Below are 22,801 nucleotides of genomic sequence, written 5' to 3' on the forward strand. Positions count from 1 at the left end.
ATAGTTTGTTTAATATACAGTAACACAAAGCATTCTCATGTTTTGAGTAGCTTGGACCATCCTCTATTTTTAAGGTGTGTTTTGTTTATAGAAACAGACCCGATTAATCAATTCATTGCTGATTATTATTATCATCAGTTTTATTGATAAGTAGTTGAGGTCTTAAAAAATAGTCCTATTCATTAAGTATATTTTATTTAAAAAAATAAATAAATAAATAAAATGATGTAATGTGTTGTGTATTTTGGTGTTTCAGAATTGATTGTGATTGTCATTATGATCACGTGTAGGGTCACACCTTGCGGAAGAGCCGCTGACTGCCCCCTCCTGCACATGTGGGGTAGTAGATGTAGACATTGTGGTCCTCAGCGCTCACAGGCTTCTCCACGAATGGCTTCTGGAAAATCTCCCCATTCACCTCCACATGGTCCTCTCCCTCCACCAGATTACATTCTACAAACACATTACACAACATTAGGAAGAACCTTATCAAGATAGCATGAAATTGTTCAATGAATGCAACATTGTTTTAAGAAACAGGATCTTTGGATAGAACAAAAAGTCCAAATGTCTGTCATGATCTCACTGGCAGACTGACAGGGTAATCAGCCAATCAAATCAGCAAAGTGGAGGCTTTACCTCCTCTCACATGATTTTTCATTTGTACATTGCTGTACCACCTCACATTCACAGTACATAAGCAGTTTGAAAAAAAAACACATTAAGCTCAGGTGAACACTGATCTAAAAAAAAAAAAAAAAAAAAAAAAAAAAAATGTATGATCACATTAGGATTTGAAATGAATTCAGTTGAAAAGCACAAAAATACTCTCAACTAATCCTATAAACCACAAAGGGATCCTGCTAGGGGTGGGCGGACTGATCCTAATATCAACGTTGTTATTGGTATCGGATCGATACTAGCCCGATGATACTTTAGGTTAATTTTCTATCCTCTACACTTAATACACTGCTTAATACATTCAACAAAGAGTAGACATGTCTGCGTGTATATGCCGCTCTTTTCATGTCTCATATGCAAACATTGCTGTTCCTCCCCTGCTATGCTGTTTTGTTGTTATGCATGCCATCACGTGACTCAGCGGCTCCAAGTGCAAGCGGATACTTTTGGCCACAGCGAGAGAAATCTACTATCTACAATCTACTGTGGCAACAGCTTATCCACCTTATTTTTTTTTATGCAAAGTAAGCTTTTTCTCTGTGAATGTGCGAGGCTTCCGCTCCATTAGGCACGTTAGGGAAATCATGAGAAAAATAACAGTGCAATAAACTGTAAAATTGTCTGTGATGCCCACACAATTTATTTTTAAATTAAGACAGTACATTAAAATTAGCCAGACCCATTCAATTTACAGAATTCGTCCTTTCAGCCACATTAAACATTTTCTTTATAATGGTTTCCTTTCAGAGGAAAACACTTAGCATGCATGCATTTTGCATTCATATCCAGGGCTGCTAGCTTGCATATAGTTTGCATCATCAGTATACTATGTTCAGCCTTTTAATATTACTTTCTTAATGCGTTAAGCCACACACAAGTTTTTTATGACTCTATGAGAGTAAAGGAAAATACTTAACATGAATTTTATGCATTGCTTTTATATTCTGGGCTCCAAAGGCAAAGAATGTCAAATAGATGTCTATTAGATGTCTTTAAGATGTTTATGATTTAGAATGTATGTAAAACTGACATCTTACTGACGTCTGCCAAACATTTGTACACAGCAGATGCTTTCCAGATCAAGAGATCTTTAACAGATGTACGTATTTACGAGCAGTAAAATTTGCAGTATCACCCACCCCTAGATCTTGCTACCATTTTATTCATCATTTATTTGTATTCATGAACCCACATGTATAAAATGAACTCCCTGAAATTGTTAAGAGGCTTTAAAGATGTATTTCAAAACAGTTAAAGTAACTCATAATAATTAAGATAACACATTACCATAAGGTTCATTAGTTAACTACATTAGTTAACATGACCTAAGAATGAACAAAACTTCTACAGCATTTATTAACCTTCCAATTCCAACATTTACTAAGGCATTATTAAAAAATAAATTGAAGGGAAAACAATACAGCAACATGTTCTGTAAGTATAGTTCGAGTTTTACTTTCACTTTCAAATTAGCAGCAATTCAGCATCTAGAAATTGTTTGTTTTTAGTTCATTTCAGTTTTCCCTCTTTTCCTTCGGTAAAAGCGCTGTGCACATTTTACTTTCACTTTCAAATTAGCGTCAATTCTGCGTCTAGCAGTTGTTTGTTTTTGGTTTGGTCACTTTTAAATTAGTGGCATTAACGTAACAATCTTTTAACAAAACAATAAAAATACACCATGTTATATGCCTAATATAAAATAATAACTTACAGAAAGTTTAAATAAGTATTAAATAGGGCCATGTCTTTCTCTTTTCTTGTCAGTCAGCTCGACTTCAGGTGATAAATGAAATCTGATTTGTGATGCGACTGCATTGAGCAGCCTGCATTTAAGACTTTTTTAAGACCCGCAGAAACCCTGAAAATACAAAACTATATTTTTAAATATTTTTTATGAAATTATCATCAGGTGTCGGTAAATTTCTTCAATTCGTTCAAACGGCTGATTCATTCAGGAATGAAGTAAATGGCTCTCTTTATGAATGGGCCTTTGAATCAAGATGTGTTTGTTAACATTAGTTAATGCACTGTGAACTAACATGAACAAACAATGAACAAATGTATTTTTATTAACTAACAATAACAAAGACTAACAAATAATGTAATAAATGTATTGTTCATTCATGTTAGTTAATAAATACGTTAACTAATCTTAACAAATGACACCTTATTGTGTTACCATAATTAATTATTAGAAAAACCAAAACGGAATAAAAATAAAAATTAGTTAAATAACTACTAATATTGTAGGCTCTTGTTTCTTTTTCTCATTTGTAAGCTGCAGCAAAAAGACTACAAACTACCTGAGAACATACCACTGTGTCACAGATGATCTAAACACATTATTTGTTCACTGGTGCCACAGGCTTGTTTCATGTAGTCCAAACTAGGTCAGTGTGAGATTTGAGGGAGTTAACAAACCTTCTGGTCTGGCAGGATCTCTGTTCAGAACCGCAAAGCGAGGGAGTTGTATTCCCTCAGCCTTCAGTATCCGATACACCTCCCTCCTAAACACAAAAATATCACACATGAATTTTGATTTTGTGAGGACAAAGGTAAATTGTTAAACAAACACACACATACACAGCACCCATGCACAGTTTTCATTAAAGTTCTTTAAACATGCTTCAAGAAAACCAACTTTATAAACTGTTTAAAAAATGTTCCATCATTTTGGTTATATTTGACAGCGTCACTTAATATGTGATCAAACAGAAAAAAAAAGGCCCATCTGTCATCATTTAATCATCTTCACGTTGTTTTGAACCCTTAAGACCTTTGTTAATCTTCAAAGCACAAACGAAACAAAGAGGTTTGTTTTTGTGCATCAAGCAAGCACATTTGAGCATCTGTTTACCATATAAAAAGACAGAAATATCTAAGATTTCATCTTCATTTGTTTTTCAAAGAGGATTGAAAGTTATATGGGTTTGGAACAAATGAGAGTGAGTGAATGGCGACCTAAATGGCAGTAAATCACACAAGGGTGCTGCTGTTCTGCTGTAGACATGAGACTGCAGTGATGTGTAAATTACTTGTGTATTAAAGCATTTAAAACTTCACAACATGAACATTTTAGACACAGTATTGCAAGACAGTTACACTAGAACTACGGAACTATTTTCACAGGCAGAACAAAAACCGACCCAGTCATTTCAGGACTCCTGAAACAGCGCCAGGCCAATCACAATTAGTGAATCAGTATCTGAGTGATTCACTGTGCATCACGTCAGCAACTCACTTTTTGACTTCCCTTATTGTTTAGAACTGAAAAGAACCAGTTGTGTCAGTAATAGAGGAATAACTGTGAGAGGCAATTTGTCGTGTAGACGCAAGACGTTTTAATGTTTCTAAAACAAAATTAAATCAATACATAAAGTATACCACTTTCTGAATATTGCTTCTGTTGCAATGACGACTGTTTCATGGGCAAATGTTTGCATGCATGCTGTACGTTGCTGCATTGACCCCGATTACAGGCAAACATTTGAGCAGTTAAAACATTAGCTAGCATCAACACAAGAGTAAACAGTCACACAGCAATACCTCTTTCACATGTCCAAATTTTCCACTAATGTTAACTGTTTGAGGCCAGTGGTAAACTGTTTGTTTTAGGCTAAAGAAAAATATTTTTTCACCCAGGGCAACAAGATTTTTTAGGACATTTAATATTTTCTTTCATTTCCCATGTACTTTTCCACTACTTGGAAATTTGTCATCAACATGAAAGCGTGTTGCTGTTCTGAATATAAGCACAGCTGTGATTTGGGCGTATGCAGCAGGCCACTGATATTCAGACCAACAGCACGGTTTCAAAAGTGATAATGCTTTTATACCACAGGTCAATTAAAAAGAGGCTAATATTGTATTGTAAGTTCATGTACTCCCTGTGAGTAGAAACCATGACAGACATCCATGCTACAGGAATGCTATATACTTAAAAGACAAATGCTATATACAAATAAACACAAATTCTGTCATCACTGCACACCAAAGGGGGCAATAATGCAAATGTGCAGAACTCAAAGTGAACTGAAAATCACTGACTGCTTCCAGGGATGGCGAATATTCTTTGCTCACTTTACTCTCAGTTTGAGTGATTGTTTTGTTTTTCATGTCACTAAGAACCAGATAGTCTTAAGTTTTTAATCCATACACAGTAATAAATGGTTCTCAGCTCGTTTTGTCTGTGTAGCCAGATTGTGATGTACAGTCTCCCCACACACAGAAAGTTTTTATGAATTCTATTAGTCAAAACAAGCATCTTGTAGTAAAAATAAGATTCTAAAAAAAAAAAAAAAAAAAAAAAATCCCACTGAAATCAATTCCAGGGGCAAACACTGCCCTTTAATGGATGATTACCATAATAACCATAGCAACATTTCAGCGCCTCGTGACTGACTGTGAACAACAACAAATGTCGATGCAATGGTTCAATCCATCTAGCTGTTTTTGATCATGATATTAGACGCATTAGTCTTTTAAAATTTAATGTAGTTTCAATGTAAGTACAATTAGAATACCTGGTAGAATCCAACTACGTATCTATTATATATATATTGAGCAAATTTCCAGTTTTAAAACCATTAAGTTTCAACCTTATTCTTCAATGCAGAAGTATGCCTAAGGGTGCTACAGGGAAATAACGAGAAGAATAACAACGTGCAGTAAACGGTAAAACTGTTTGCACTACAAACCAGTGTGTTCATAATTAAGATAATGCATTAAAACAATATGATAAGACACACCAATTTGCAATATCAAGCAGCAAACGAGCTGTTCTGAACAGTTAAAGGAAACATATTGTACACCTTTCTGGAGGTTTATTTTAGCTGTTGACGTCCTTAAGAATATATATTTGCGGTATAAGTGCCAAAAACCATCTCAATATATTTTTACAGCTCTTCTTTTAGGAGCTCTGTCAAGAACAGGTCGATTTGGCCCGTCTACTTAATATTCATGAGCCTCTCTTCTGATTGGCCTGTTGATTTTTGAGTGACGCACGGCCAGGCCAACCACAGGTAACTAGAATCATGTATGCTGTAGCCTGCTGTGGCTTGGTGATACTCAACAGGACGTTTCAGAATGATAATAATTTATTTTATTTTATTTTTCAAACACTGAATGCAGTAAGCTACATAACTATCGCTTTAGTAAAGCCCCTTTCACACTGCACACTGATTACGGAAAATTGCCGGAAAGTTGCCAGAGTGCCTTCTGTGTGAATGCAAACACGTCCCGGGATTGATTCCGGGAACGATCCCAGATGGAGAACCTAGTAACACTGCTAGGGTCAGTCCCGGTGTTATGCCAAATTACTACCCCCCTAGTATTGGTAGGTTTAGCGTTAGGTGCGGGGGAGGGGTTAGGATTAGGCAAATCAGGTAGCGATATCAACAAGAGGGGGTAATAATTTGGCAGGGGTCGAAAAAGCGTTGAGAGCGGCTGAGAAAAACAAACTCACTGCCAATAGAAAACAATTCAAAAAAAGCAGTGGCGTTGTAGCGGTGCCAGAGGCACTGAGCGCAGATTTGATGCTGTAGTGGAAAAGCAACGTCAGTTTAGTGCAACATACGCGTCGCATTACATGTCACATGTCTTTACTGGATCTTTACGGGTTGTGATTAAAACACGCACAGATTCCGGAAAATCACTGTGAGAATGAACCAAATTAAACAATTCCGGAACAAATCATGGGACACGTTATCCATGTATTTTCCGGAATCGCTGTGTGAAAGAGACTAAAGCTGACGTGCCACTGTTTTCTTATATTAATGTTGTTTGGAAGCCGATACAATGATGTAGTTTCCTGACATCCATCGACTGAACAGCGTTTTCTCAACTTGTTTCCGTGTTGTTGTTGCTCAGCAATGGCATGGACGCGATGTTGTCTGTGGGTTTGGCAAAAGGAGGGTGGGATGGTGGTTGGTGCTCAGGGTGGTGACTGAAGGCGGTGACTGAGTAGTTCGGACGTCACATTTTTACGGAAGTCACAGCGGCTTGTGAAAAGGCACAGCTACTTTATGCAGGCTGTGTGCATTTTACTGTGGATTGACTGTTTTGAAACTTATAACTTACCATGAAAAAAAGCCAGAAAATTTCAGTTTTGACAATATGGGACCTTTAAAATAGCTAGAAGCAGATGAGACTGGAAGTCAAACCCATAAAATTTACAAATGGCCAGGAATAATAAGGTGAATAGCTGGCATTATCTTTGATATTGGAGAACATCATGTGGTCAAAAAACAATGCAATTAACTGGCAATATGATGAAGACATGATGGTGTAAATGAAGCTCACCTGTCCTGAATAAAGTACTGAAGATCCAAATCGTTGATGACAAACGGATTCCTCAGCTTCTTATAAGCCACAGCCTTATCCAGTGGGAATCCTTTAAAAACAGACAAAATTAATAAACATAAATTCACACACACACAAAAAAAAAAACAAATTCATATCAAGAGGGAATGAACACAACTCGAAAATAACTCGTCATTCTCTCATTTCCCCTTGGCTCACAATAGGAGTTTATATCCCACACTTTTCTGGATTTTTTTCACTCAGAATTGAGTTTTTGAGTTAAATCGAGTTATAAAGTCGGAATTAGGAGATATAAACATGCATTTAATAAACAAATGTTATGTAAAAATGTTAATAGTAATAGGTTTAAACAATATTTAATGCTGTAACTGTAGGGCTGATACAATACGTTCCCTATGAACAGCATATGTGAATATTATGTAGACCTATTGTTTAAATCAAATTTATGCTTTAAAAGTAAAGCAATCATAGCAGTTTTCATCTATAGTATGTATGTTTAAACGTCTGTGTTTAGCTTCAAATGACGCCTTTGACGACAGTATTCTATTCAAATTATTCATATTTTGACAATATGAAACAGGCAATATATCAAAAGGCACAAAATATTTTTTTTTCTCTTATTCCAAGGATTTACCTCCACTTGTTACCAGTGTTTTTCTGCAACCACTATGCGCGCGCAGCTGCAAATGATGTAACTGTGACGTCTACTTCAAATTGGTCTACATGATCCCAGCCCAGGAATTAGGGTCTGATCTAGCGAACTGATCTGTCATATTCTAAAAAAATATATAAATAATAATAATAATAAATTATATACTTTTTAACCACAAATGCTCGGCTTGCACTAGCTTGAACTCACACATTACGTAGTCACGTTGGAAAGGTCACACATGACGTAGGCAGAAGTACCAACCCAGTGTTTACAAAGCAAACGTACAAAGTCAAATGCCCTTTATGAATTAGGTAAAACAACATTGGACAATTTTGAAATTGGAGGTGAACATGAGATTTTCACCCTACCCTACCTTTTTGAACCAAAGTACACAGACGAATTTTGTAGAGCTAGTGCAAGACAAGCATTTGTGGCCAAAAAGTATAAAATTGTTTTTTTTTTTTTTTTTTTTTTAGAAAATGACCAATTGTTTCGCTAGATAAGACCCTTATTCCTCGGCTGGGATTGTGCAGAGCCCTTTGAAGTTGCATTGAACTGCATTTTGGACCTTCAACCCGTTGGGCAGCATTGAAGTCCACTATATGGAGAAAAATCCAGTAATGTTTTCCTCAAAATGCTTAATTTCTTCGCCACTGAAGAAGGAAGGATGTGAACATCTTGGATGACATAGGGTGAGTAAATTATCAGGAAATTTTAATTCTGGAAGTGAACTAATCCTTTAAAATCACTAGCCATAATCTGATGAAAGTTGATTAAAATTTAAGACATTACACACATCAGGTGACCTAGTCAAGTGACTTATTCATCAGAATATATAGTTAAAACATTTTTTTGTAATCTGTTACACTAAAAACAGAAATGATGCCACAAACCTTTGGAATGGAAAGAGATGAGACAATCACAGAGTGGCCAGTTCTCCACCGGCTCGTTCAGAATGACTTCCTCTTCGAACGTAACCACAGTGATGTATTTGAACAGACACAGTCTTTCCAGTATCTCCTTCATAGGTTTGGACTTTGACTTCTTAGACATGGCACAGATACCAACCACAATCTGTCTCTCTGGGGGCTGCAGATAACAACACATGCATCTCAAATTAAAGCCATTTCATTCATTTGAGTTATGAGTTTGAACTAAAATGTTGAAATCTGTGAATAGTTTATTTGTTGAAGTTGAAAAAAAAAAAAAAAAAAAAAAAAAAAGCATCCCTCACTGACAGCTGAAACAATACACCTGTCACCCATCCTCCCAATCACAACTGGTCTATGAGCCTCAAAGTGTCACATGTAAAGCACAAAATGGGCTTAAACATGCTATTTTGAGGGTTAAATTGACTGCCATAAACCTTAGTAAATCAAATTGCATGACTACATACTCTTCTCCTATAAATTTTGTATCTGAAAAGGAAACTCCAACAACTGCATTAAGGTCACCAGCAAAAAATAATTGCGTCCACCTCTTTCATCTTTAATTTTTCGCTGGGTGTTTGTAGAGAATCCTTACAGTATTTTTTAACACCAAAAGAGGGTTTGCACTGGCACAAGTGTCTATTTTACACTCACAATTTTACACAATTATTCTGAACTTACTAATATGTGACCCTGGACAATAAAACCAGTCTTAAGTAGCACAGGCATATTTGTAGCAATAGCCAAAAATAGTTTGTATAGGTCAAAATTATAGATATTTCTTTTATGCCAAAAACATTAGGATATTAAGTAAAGATCATGTCCCATGAAGATGTTCCATGAAAATGTCCTACCATGAATATATCAAAACTTAATTTTTGATTAGTAATATGCATCACTAAGAATTACATTTGGACAACTTTAATGGCGAATTTCTCAGTATTTTTTTGCACCCTCAGATTCCAGATTTCCAAATAGTTGTTTCTCAGCCAAATAAATTGGTCCTATCGTAACAAACCATACATCAAAGAAAAGCTTATTTATTCAGCTTTTAGATGATATCTCAATATCCCCTTACAACTGGTTTTGTGGTCCACGATCACATATATTTATGAAAGATTTATGAATTACATATTACTTATTGACTATTCTATTCAGTTGTTGTTTTGCTGCACAATTTTCATGTTCAAGGCTTTGAGTTTTCTATCCTGAAGCTTTATCATCTTTCCTGGCCTACCCGCATGCTTTTTTATTTTCCACAAATTTTATACATGACTGATTGGGGCCGTGTTTCTTTACAATTAGCCAAGTTCAACAGCTCATTAAAGTCTGTAAGCATTTCTTCAAACCTGCAGACTATTTTGCATTTTGTAGAATCGTGCCGGTATTTGTTTTAGAAATGCAAATCAGGTGATTATACAACTGTTGTGGAAAACAATTGTCCAGTGGGCCAAGAATCTCAACACCCATTTGACATGCCTCTTTACACATACCGAATCATATTCAGCATCATCATTGTCTTCATCCTCTTCTTCCACATTTTCGTACAGGCAGTCATAGCCGAGAACTCTGCCTGGATCGAGCAGTTCGTCTCCCTCGCCGTCATCAGCTCCCACAAAGAAGCGCGGGTGATCTAAGTCCTCGTGCACAGACATGTTGGCTACAGACAGCTGTCAGTCACTCAGAGTCCCAGCAGAGGATAGAATGAAGGTTAGAGCTGGTGACGTCCAGACTCACAGGCCTCTTCCTGCTCCTCACAGCCGCTCATCCTCACGTCTCTCTCTTTAACACAGCACAAATAACAACAGCTGAATGAATCATGGGGAGTGTCTAAAGTTTATAAAAGAAGTCTCTTCTGCTCACCAAGGCTGCATTTATTTGATCAAAAACAGTAAAGAGAGTAATATTACAAAATATTCTTACTGATTTCTATTTTAATGTATTTAAAAATATATGCATTTCTGTACAGACAAAGCTGAATGTTCATATTATTCACATACATTTGGCTATATTAGTTATTAAATGATGAGTGTCAGTGACAAATTTAGTATCCAGTGTTGACTGTAGAAATATTTTATCTAGTTTAAAACATGCAAACAAACTCAAGTTTTAGGAAATGCACTATGTACTATTCAAACAGTTTCGAGAAAACGTTTTATACCATTTTAGGAAAGGTTTGAATATAATGAATCTAAAACATCATGCAGTGTAACCATCAAGAAAAATGTAATATATGTAAGAACATACACATCTTATTCATTTCCACTATTTTTTAAAATACATTTTTCAGATGTATACCTAAAAAGCTTTTTCACAAATATTATCAATTAAATCATATTTGTTACATCTTAAGGGAGTCAAATTGAGTGACGTTATACAACGTAAACTACCCTGGTCTTGTAATAAAAGTCAAATAACCTGATATTTTAAAAGGACAGTACTCCTATAATGTACTCACCCCCTTGTCATCCAAGATGTTCATGTCTTTCTTTCTTCAGTCGTAAAGAAATTATGTTCCGATTTTGAACTTCCAAAATACAGTTTAAATGCAGCTTCAAATGATCCCAAATGCGGTTGTAAACGATCCCAGTCGAGGAAGAAGGGTCTTATCTAGCGAAACGATCGGTTATTTTCATTTAAAAAAATACAATTTAAATACTTTTTAATCTCAAACGCTCGTCTTGTCTTGCTCTGCTTGAACTCTGTGTATTCTGGCTCAAGACAGTTAGAGTATGTCGAAAAACTCCAATCGTATTTTCTCCCTCAACTTCAAAAATCATTTCAAAATCATCCTACATCGCTGCAGAAGTACCGACACAGTCTTTACAAAGTGAACATACAAAGAAGATCAACCGCATTCAACCGCATTTGGGATCGTTTGAAGCCACATTTAAACTGCATTTTGGAAGTTCAAAATCGGGGCACCATATCAGTCCATTATATGGAGAAAAATGCTGAAATGTTTTCCTCAAAAAAACAATTTCTTTACGACTGAAGAAAGAAAGACATGAACATGTTGGATGACAAGGGGGTGAGTACATTATATGTAAATCTTTGTTTTGGAAGTGGACTTCTCCTTTAATATTCTTTTTATTGCAAAAAAAAGTTTAAGAATTTCATTTTTAATTAGGTTTTTTAATTTTTTTAATTGACATGACATTTGTATCACCCTGACGTTTTTGAAAGATCTCAACTCTAAAAGAAAAAAAAAAAAATCTTCATACAAAAATTAAAAACCACATTCAGAGAAAAATTTTATTCAAGTTATATGAACTGCACAGTATTTTTTTATGAGATCAACACAAAAACTATTGTCTGTTGAATGTTTAATGAACTCACCACTGTGTCAGAATAATCCCTGGACGGCCACAAGTTCAGAGTTACTATTGTCCTGCATGAAAAAAAATGATCCAGTTTTTGAAATCAGATGTAAAAAAGCGCTTAAAAACTGTAGAACTGGGTTATTGTTAAAAAAAAAAAAAAAAAAAAAAAAAAAAAAAAAAGACACAACTGGGTTATTCCATGCTATGTGCTCATGTTTTGAACAGAGATGGCACTTCTCTAAAGACAAACACTGATGAATATGAACAGCATAAGATAAGGCAAATATTTGACCTTCTTTCCTGTACCCAAACAAAACGCAATGATCAAGATCCCTTTAAGTTACACTTAGAGTCAGATTATTATGGGGAGGGTTCAAGAATCCTAAATCTTTTTTAAAGATGGTATATAGGTAATTGTACACATGCAGAACATTTCTGGTTTGAGAATACTTTCTTTTTTTGGGGGGGGACAAGTAAGTGCATTAAATTCCCCTTAACTTACAAGGCTGATTACCTTTGGCGAGAAGCAGACAGGAAACTGACATCACAGCTATGAGTCCTCTATGCTAACAGTGTTGAAAAATTTGAGTTTGTCCTAATTTCAGAGCTAGGGATAGTAACCTGGAGAAAGCCTTGTTTATCTCAGCATTTTGAGAAATGAACAAATACAACACAAACAAACAAATAATAAAATTAGTTTTTACATTTATGATTGACATACAATAGCTTGTACTTGTCAGGTTTAAAACAGTGATTCTTAATCAGGTGGCCTCAGCTAACTTTAAAATGGAAATTTAAAGGAGAAGTCCACTTCCAAAACAAAGATTCACATATAACATACTCACCCCCTTGTCATCCAAGATGTTCAAGTCTTTCTTTCTTCAGTCGTTAAGAAATTATTGTTTTTGAGGAAAACATTTCAGCATTTTTCTCCATATAATGGACTGATATGGTGCCCCGATTTTGAGCTTCCAAAATGCAGTTTAAATGTGGTTGTAAACAATCTCAGCCGAGAAAGAAGGGTGTTATCTAGCGAAGCGATCAGTTATTTTCATTAAAAAAAATTTAATCTCAAACGCTCATCTTGCCTTTCTCTCCATGTGTATTCTGACTCAAGACAGTTAGGGTATGTCGAAAAACTCAGATCGTATTTTCTCCCTCAACTTCAAAAATCATTTCAAAATCATCCTACATCACTGCAGAAGTACCGACACAGTCATTGCAAAGTGAACATAAAAAGATGATCAAATACCCTTAACAAAAAAGATAAAGCAGCGAGAAAGGACGATTTCGAAATTGAGGGATGGGAGTTTTTCGACATACCCTAACTGTCACAAACCAGAACAGTCCAAGCAGAGTAAGACAAGACGAGCGTTTGGCATTAAAAAGTATATAAATTTTTTTAAATGAAAATAACCGATCATTTCGCTCGATAAGACCCTTCTTCCTTGGCTGGGATCGTTTACAACCACGTTTGTGATCGTTTGAAGCTGCATTTAAACTACATTTTGGAAGTTCAAACTCAGGGCACCATATCAGTCCATTATATGGAGAAAAATCCTGAAATGTTTTCCTCAAAAAAACATGATTTCTTTACGACCGAAAAAAGAAAGACATGAACATCTTGGATGACAAGAGGGTGAGTACATTATTTGTAAATTGTTGTTCTGGAAGTGAACTTCTCCTTTAAATGTAGTGTTCACGTGAAAAAAACAAAACCTGTCATCATTTACTCACCCTCATGTCCTTCCAAGCCTGTATGTATATTTTTCTTCCATGGAACACAAAACAAGACATTCTGAGAAATGTCTCAGGGTATTTTATTTAATGGAAGACAATAGTTACCAAAACTATTTGGTTTGCAACATTCTTTAAAATATCTTTTGTGTTCGTCAGAAGAAAGAAAATCATACAGGTTTGAAAAAACACAGTAAGGGCGAGTCGTCTTAAAATGAGATTGAAGTTTCCATAAACATTAGCATAACCAAAATATTTTGTGGGCTACGAAACAATGCAGTTAAACCAAGTAATATATGAAGAAGATATATATACCAATACAGATTATCACTTATAATGTTAGAGAAATTAAAATAGGTCAAGGAATCTATCTATCTATCTATCTATCTATCTATAAAACACTGATGTTGAACAATAAACAGTTGAATTAATTTATCACATCTGTGTTATATGTCAACTACCCAAAGAAAATGCTGAAAACCCTGTCGGTTATCTGAGAATCCAGGCATAAACAGAGCACTGCCATAATCCTAGGACATCTGTCACTGACAGCACCTGTCTGACAATACACTACATTCACAACACAACAGACAAACGGACATACACCTTATTCCTCACACACCACTAAACAAATATGTATCAAATAAATAACAGCACGGTCAGATAAACACTGTAACCGGTTTAGTGTTAACTCAGTGTAAAAGAAAAAATATTATATTATATTTATTATACTTCATCAGTCTGTTTAGAAGATTTACTACATTAATTTGATGCACTTTGCTAAATGAGATATCTGCTAGATCAAAGTCAAATCAACACAATAATTTAAAAGCCAGTGTTTTTTGACTGGCAGCATATAACTTATATATACATGCGATAACATGACGTACAGTATGATTATCGGTTCACATGCATTAGAATGGCAGTAAAAGTCAAGGCAGGAGGTCAGTCATGTGCAGTTTGATGTCTCACTTTTAGCAGCTAATGACTCTTCCTGCACAAACACAACACGTGCATGAACTTAGAGCTGATAAACAGAAAACCCTTCATATTCTTACCTGCCCTAAAAGAGATGGAAGTGAAGTCGAAAGCCGTGAGCTGCTATGTTAGCTGTTCACACACACAGAAATGCTGAATGAGGACAGCTAACATTAGCATTCATGCTAAAAGCACCAGCAGCAAAAATCATCATTATCATCCTCCTTCAGCTAACGGGCACACACATGTGTTTTCGTTCTGATCTTCTGCAGACCTCTACGATTCTCCAGCAAAGACGTATTACACTCATCTGTGTAACTACTGCATGAATGTACTCAAGTTTCGGCTTTAAAAATCAAAAAACACCAGTCAATGCGTCGTGACGTCAGTCGTGGCGTCACTTCGAGGGCGGAACCATTGTCAAGGTGTTTCCTAATCGGTGGCCGATTTCGAAATGGACTGTATGCTTTACAAGTGCTTTGATTGATTTGTTAAAAATAAAAATTAAAGAGGAAATAAAAACGTTAATATGACATCACTAGTGCGAAAATGCGACTTGGTTTATGAAAGCGATCTTAATCTAGCTCCGTCAGTAAATACACCACATCCAAACTGTCTGTGATAAATGCATATTCTATAATAAATGCATTAATAAAAATAATATATATATATTTTTAATCCATATCAGAAAATAAAATATATATTCTATAGCAATTATGGCCTAAATATTTTAATATTAAACTTCATCTGAGGAAGAGCACAAAAGTGTAAATTGATGATTTTCTGGGATCTTAACAGTCTCAAGTCTGAACTGCATAATAAAATACTTTTAGGTTATTCTGGAGACTGCAAACAGTTCAGTCAGGGTGCTGTGTGTGAACTCAAAAGACAAAATTACACATCCTCTTTTTGGTTTTGTTAGTGGCCTTCCCTAGCACAATTCAACTCAAAACTTTAGTCTCCTTCTGAAGATTAGCACTCAGCACTGGCATACAGCATATTTCAATAGGAAACTAATCAGCTCCAAACACCCCATTTTACCACCCAGCCCCCTGCATGTTTTAGGAAGAAACACTACCGGTAAACTGAGGTACGATAAAACACAGATAAGTATTATTTCTAAGCATCCTTGTTCTTTATTGTAACGTGTAGTTTGATTTGTGTGTATATCTGTATTTAGTCACTAGATTAGGGACAGAAACTGCCTAGATGTTACAAGAAGAAAAACTGCCAGTCAGCTTAAGTCAAAATAAAACTCTGGTAAGTGCCAGATTTAAAACACAAAATAAAAAAGGTAAAATACAGGTTAGTAAAATCGTCAGCATTTTTTTACACTGTGCAACCTGAAGAAGTTTCAAATAAAATGTATTTATCTGTGTCATTTGTACACAACGAAATACATAGCCTGTCAAAAAAAAAAAACCATCCTGAGTTACAGATACTGAGATATAGGAAAAAATACACCTCTCTCTCTATGTCACAAAACAGTTGCAAATAAGATTGAGGTGAGAATCTAAGCACAGCATATTAGTTTTATTTACACAAACCCAAAACTGGGTCAGGAACAACTGGGCTAAACACAATGAGAACTGACAGACAGGCAGAAGGAACAAGTTAAAAAACCAGGGCAGAACTGACAGAGATGGGAGAAGACAGGGTGGAGATGAAGGCGGGAGAAGTCAGGGTGGGACTCCCATCAAAGAGCCAGGATGCTGACCCACAGCTGAGTCAAGGGAGGGCAGAGCCATGATGTCGTCTTGACAGGCAAACTCAGAGGAATGAGAGGTGGAGACCCAGGTGAAGCCGAGGAGATGCAGACCCGGGGTGACAGCGAGGGCTGAGGCAGAGCCGCAGGCTTATAGGACCGAGATGGAGACGGGGCTTGACAGGCTACGGTGACCTCGGAATAAGAATAAAACAGATTAATATTAGCGTAGATGCCATTCTTCTTATTCTTCCTGATTCTGGATGCCCTAATTAATGAAGCCTAACAATCCTTTAATGCAAGTATGGAGCAGTTTCGTCAGCATAACAGTGGAAGCTAACACCATGTTTCCTGATGATATCTCCCATGTAAAGCGTGAAAAGCAACTCTCCTAGTACTGAGCCTTGTGGTACTCCATACTGCACTTGTGATTGGTGTGATACCTCTTCATTCACTGCCACAAATTGATGACGGTCAGATAAGCAAGATTTGAACCATGCTAATGCAATTCCACTAATGCCAACATAATTTTGTAGTCTACTCAAAACAATGTTGTGGTTGATAGTGTCAAATGCAGCACTGAGATCCAGTAGCTCTAATGGAGAGATACAACCACAATCGGATGATAAGAGCAGGTCATTTGTAACTCTGATGAGAGCAGTCTCAGTACTATGATACAATATAAATCAGGGGTGTTAAACTCAGTTCCTGGAGGGCTGGAGCCGTGCAGAGTTTTGCTCCAACCCTGCTCCAATACACACACCATGTAGTTAGCCTGAAGTACTTGATTACTTGGATCAGGTGTTTAATTAGGGATAAATCTAAAGGGCTCCGGCCCTCCAGGAACTGAGTTTGACACCACTGGTCTAAATCCTGACTGGAAATCCTCACATCCTTATCATTTTTCTCCAAGAAGAAACATATTTGTGAGGATACTGCCTTTTCTAGGCTCTTTGACAGAAAAGGGAGATTCGAGATTGGTCTGTAATTAACTAATTCTCTAGGATCAAGTTGTGTTTTTTAATTAGAGGCTTATTAGGCCAAACTAGTTTGCCAGTTTCAAGGATTGTGAGACATATTCTAATGACTGTGACAAATTAAAAATATTCAGAAAAGAATCTATGACTTCTTGAAGCACCTCTTTTAGTAGCTTATATGGAATAGGGTCTAACATACATGTTATTGGATTTGATCATTAGACAAGTTCATACAGTTCTTCCTCTCCTGTACCAGAGAATGAGTGGAATTGTTCCTCAGGGGATCTACAGTGCATCTGATGCAATACTGTAGCTGACGGCTGCATGGTTAGAATTTTATCTCTAGTAGTATTGATCTTGGAAGTATGAAAGTTCATAAAGTCATTATTGCTGTGCTGTTGGGAAATGTCTGTGCCTGTTGATGCTTTATTTTTCGTTAATTTAATCACTGGATAGAATAAATACGAGGGGTTCTGTTTTTGTCTTCTAAAAAAGATGAAAAGTAATCAGATCTAGCAGTTTTAGAGCTTTTATGTAAGTAAAAGTACTTTCCCTCCATGCAATATGAAATACCTCTAGTTTTGTTTTCTTCCAGCTGCGCTCCATTTTTTTCGGGCTGCTTTCTTTAAGTTGCGAGTGTGCTTGTTATACCACGGTGTCGGACTGTTTTCCTTGATTTTCCTTAAGCGTAAAGGAGCAACCGTATCTAAAATCAGTGTTGGGGAAAGTAACTTTTAAAAGTAATGCGTTTCAATATTGCGTTACTCCCTAAAAAAGTAACTAATTACGTTACTTAGTTACTTTATATGGAAAGTAATGCGTTACTTTTGAGTTATATTCACTTTACTTTTTAAATCTGGGCAGGGCTTGCTTGATTTATTTTAATATAATCAGTTCTGTTTTTAGCAAATGTAAAAGCCCTGGCTTTCACACCAAAAAGTGTAATAAATAAGCTACAGGCTGAAGTAAAAATAAATGCACGTCTGTACAGTAGAAAGCAGGAGAAGAAGTTCTGACACTCTTCAGCAATAAAAAAACAATAAAGCACAAAGGTTAGTTTATTTAAGGTCATTTTTGTTTATTAGTATGGTTGAACTGGATCATCAAAGGTCAGTACCAAAGACATTGGTTAATAAAATGGCATTAAATACAGAAAGGAAATTTGTGTTATTTAACATATTGTTGCAGATTTGCATTTCACTGTTTTTTTTATTCATTTTGATGAGTACTGAATCTGTTTTTTTTTTTCTGAGTGAGATGAATTAATGCATGTTCACATTTAGTCTAGAACTACAGTAACATCATGTTTACACAACGTACAAAACATTTCCAATTTCTCTCAACATGGGGACAGGCGACTGGTCAGTCAATAAATGGGAAAACAAAGTAACTGGCGTTACGTTTAAAAGTTACAGCATTAGGTTTTTCTGAGCTATTGGATTTGCTAAGGAATTGAGACAGGTCAGGAAGATTATTTACAAAGCAGTTTTTGGTTGTAGAAGTGATGGTTCTGCCATATTTGTAACAAGGAGTTGCAGCTTCAGCTTTATGGAGTTTACACAAGACTAGAGAATGACCTTAGATATATTCGCTCTGCTGCAGAATTTTAACGCCATTAACATCAATTCAGTGTGACAGTATTAAATCTAGAGTATGATTTCGACAACGAGTAGGCCCTGACATGTGTTGTCTAACCCCAATAGAGTTTAGAATGTCTATAAATGCTGATCCCAATTCATCTTTTTCATTATCAACATGGATATGAAAATCACAGACAATAAGACTTTTATCTGCAGCCAGACTTAGGTAGGAACTCAGATAGGAAATCAGCAAATTCTTTGATAAAGTTTGTATGGTGCCCTGGTGGCCTGTATACAGTAGCCAGTACAAACACTTACTCATTTAATTACACTTATTACTCTAGATAATGTTATATGAAGCACCATTACTTCAAACAATAAAAGCAGAACTCTGAGAAATACTGAAATTATTACTATAAATTGTAGCAACACCTCCACCTAGACTCATTTAGACTAATTTAAAGTCATTTAGACTAATTAAACTAATTTCAAGAGTGAAAGAAATTAACTCGTTTATAATAAGCAAATATTGTAATGCTGTTTCTGAAGTTTAAGCATCCTTTGGTGCAATAATAGGAAATATTGATTTTATTTGTAATTGAATTCCTCAGTGTGGCTGAGTCAGCTGTAGTTGTATTTCTGCTTATCTCTTCTCTTTAACTGTACTTCTTGTTCTGCTTTCCTTTGGTGGTTCTGGTTGTTACCAGCAGGTGTTTTCACTAATGGTCAATCACTTGTATATTTCATTAACTGAAATACTGCTTCAGTGTCACTTTTACTCTGTGTTTGGGGCCACAGACTGTGAACTGTGAGGCATATTGGTAAAGAATGTTTTAACACAAACCATTTTTCCACTTCTATTTCTATGGGAAATTTCTGGTTTAAAGTGTTGCCTGCATTTTGAGCCTTGTGACTGCCATACCCGTTCTTGAAGCTTCTAAACATCTTGTCAATACTACAGAAATGTCATGAAGACAACATCATTAACATCTCTCCAATGAAACAAAAATGTCATGCCACATCATGGTTCGTCAACAAAGTCATTCAAATCTCTCCAAACATAACAGAGTTAATGTCAGTCTTTGGAGGGGAAACCAGACTCCTCTGGTGTAAAATATTCCTCAAAATCCATAGCATAAACTTTCACAGTCCACCGAACACATTTCCTCCAACCTTATTAGCAGACACTGAAAATTCATGTTTCACAAAATCCTACATCTTCATGCAAAAACTTTGTCAAACTAATCCTATGTTTATTAAACAGGACTCGTTGGTGAAACGCACATCACTCTTCTAAGGTTATTGGGAGTGTTTGGAAAGACAGTCACAGGAGTCACAACACACACGTCTTGAGTGTTTAACCACCGTATCCTAAACTTTATTTAGCAAACACTGCATGTCAGTAAACAGAGGACGAAAGAACAGCTGTCACAGGTGTGGGTGCAGGGATGAGCGAGGACTCAGGTGAAGGTTGGATGGGTTTTACTGAAAGTCCAAAACTAAAAATAAATAAATAAATAAAAAGCAACAACTAACTCATAGTGGGGAAAAAATGCAGTAACCAATAGTATAGGTCAAACTCTCTCTCTTGCTCTCTCTAGTCTGGACTAAAGAAAACCAAACTGGTAACACTGACTTGAAAACAGAGATCAAGCACAAGAAAGAGCACACAGGGAGAATAAATAGTGAAAGCAATGAGTAGGTTAACAAGGGAGAACACGTAGGACAAAGAAACTAAGAACAAGTTAACAAAGGGGTGGGGAAGAGACAAGAGACTGAGAGTGGAGTACAAAGACAGCAGAAGCAAACCAAAGTGCTGTGCTCATACAAACACAGCAGAGAAAAGCACATAGCCAGGAATTCACCCAACCATGTGCTCAGACCCCAAAACATGGTAGACTGTCATGATTCTGTCACCCAATGCTAGAAAGAAACTCACAGGAGGGATAGGACTGTGACAACGATACCATAAAACTGTCCTGTCAGGGTGAGAGGTGTGAGGTCTTGTACTGTAGAGTCATAATTCACAACTGGTGGTCCTGTATGTCTATCAGAGTGACATGGGGTCATAAATTAAGTCATAAATCACCTTTTGACAGTATAAGATACAATTTGTTTGCTTTATCTGCACAAATGTTTGACAACTGAACAAACTGAACATTTGCTGAAAATGTATTTACCCTCAGGCCATCAGAGATTAGATCGGTAATTCAAACAAATGATAAAATGATCACAATCCACAAGTGATCCATATGACTCTAGTCCATCAGTTAACTTACTGTGAAGTGATCCATCACCAAAATCCATCATTAAGCTGTTTTTAACTTCAAACTGTTGTTGCCGGCTAAAATTCAAGTTTCTATTTCTGTAATATTTTTTTCTTCTGTGAACAATTTGTTTCATCTGAATAAGGAGGGGAAATGTGTACACATCAAGTGCGAATAGTCCAAAACAAATTAATATTTTGGCCGGAAGTTTAAAGTTAAAAAGCCTTAATGATGGATTTGTTTATTTATTCATGCAAACACACAGTTTTTCACTTCATGAAACATCAACTGATGGACAGGAGTCTTGTGGATTACTTGTGGATCTACTTATGAGCAAGTGATGTAATGGTAAATTTCTGTACATTTTCAGCAAATTTTCATTTTTGAGTGAACGATTCCTTTAAAGACTGTTAATTGGGAACCAATCCCAGAACAAGTGTACAAAGCATCTGGACAGGTGACAATAACAACATAATCAATTGCTCTTTATAAATATGAATTTCCTTAACTTATCACACTCATACCTTTTTCTAGTTGTTTTAATACACAAAATACTCATTAAATGCTACAAGTGCTCTTGGGCTCAGTTTACGTACTCATTTTGATTCAGACATGACTGTCTGAAGAGTCATAAATAAATGGTGAAGGCATTTTTTTTTGGCAAATTTTCTTTTTTTTGGTGAGCTATGGTGACAATACAAGTGATAAGCAAGCAAGCAAATGTTTATTTATATAGCATTTTTCCAAACAAGTTAATGCAGTTCAAACTGTTTTACAGGCAAAAAGGAATTAAATACAAAAACATGAATACATCAAATATGAAATATAAATAAACCCATTAAAATATAAGAACAAAATGTAAAATATATATAATTAAAATATAAAACATAAAGCGAAAACGTAAAATGAAGGAAAAACAAAAGAACTTCTAGGACATTACAGGAAGGCCAGACTGAAAAAAGGCTTTTAATTTAGATTTAAAACTATTAATAGGTGCAAAACTATTAATACTTTCAGCACCTTATGTCCTCTGGAAGGTTGTTCCAACCCAAGACTAAAAGCAACACCACCAAATTTTTTAGTTCTGCTATGAAGTACAGTTAGAAGGAAAGGATCTGATCTGAGAGTCCTGGGTTGATATATTGATCATTTTTGAAAGATAGTCTGGAGCAAGTCCATGCAATGTCTTATAAACTAATAAAAGATTTTTAAAAATCAATATGAAAATTAACAGGTAACCAGTGTAATGACTTTAATACAGGTGTAACGTGATCTCTCTTTGCCAATACTCTAGCAGCAGTATTTTGTATTTATTGTAGTTGATTAATTGTATTTTTTGGTAGACCTAAAAGGAGGGCATTGTTCAAGCCTGTTAGTTATAAATACAACAACAACAACATAATTAATTGCTCTTTAAAATAATGCATTTCTTTAATCTATTATACCGTTTTTAACGCTTGTTATTTAAAAAAAAAAAAAAAAACACGCAAGTGCTTTTGGGATTTCACTCACTCATTTTGATTCAGACTCGATCGAAAGAGTCACGAGCTCGTCCTATCGATTCTATCCTATCGAAATTATAGAAGAGATTCAAACGGATGTGTGAATCGTTTTTTGCTTTGTTAAAAAGAATCTGTTCAAAAGCGCGAAT

The 22,801-nt window shown here is 35.8% G+C and overlaps 1 protein-coding gene across 12 annotated transcripts in view; it reads right to left on the reverse strand.

The window, feature by feature from the left end:
- ppip5k2 (diphosphoinositol pentakisphosphate kinase 2) overlaps nt 1-15,010 on the reverse strand; it is a 47,497-nt gene extending 32,487 nt beyond the window's left edge. For all 12 annotated transcript variants that reach the window (XM_051120778.1, XM_051120776.1, XM_051120774.1 and 9 more), the window contains exons 1-7: nt 14,702-15,010; nt 11,923-11,974; nt 10,077-10,365; nt 8,548-8,743; nt 6,982-7,072; nt 3,103-3,188; nt 299-453 (exon numbers count right to left, since the gene is read on the reverse strand). In XM_051120778.1, coding sequence (XP_050976735.1) covers nt 299-453; nt 3,103-3,188; nt 6,982-7,072; nt 8,548-8,743; nt 10,077-10,238 — 690 coding nt within the window. In that variant the 5' untranslated portion in view covers nt 10,239-10,365; nt 11,923-11,974; nt 14,702-15,010. The remainder of the gene's footprint in view (nt 1-298; nt 454-3,102; nt 3,189-6,981; nt 7,073-8,547; nt 8,744-10,076; nt 10,366-11,922; nt 11,975-14,701) is intronic.
- Nucleotides 15,011-22,801: the final 7,791 nt, after the last annotated feature.

This window comes from Labeo rohita, chromosome 10 (genome assembly GCF_022985175.1).
Source record: "Labeo rohita strain BAU-BD-2019 chromosome 10, IGBB_LRoh.1.0, whole genome shotgun sequence".
NCBI lineage: Eukaryota > Metazoa > Chordata > Actinopteri > Cypriniformes > Cyprinidae > Labeo > Labeo rohita.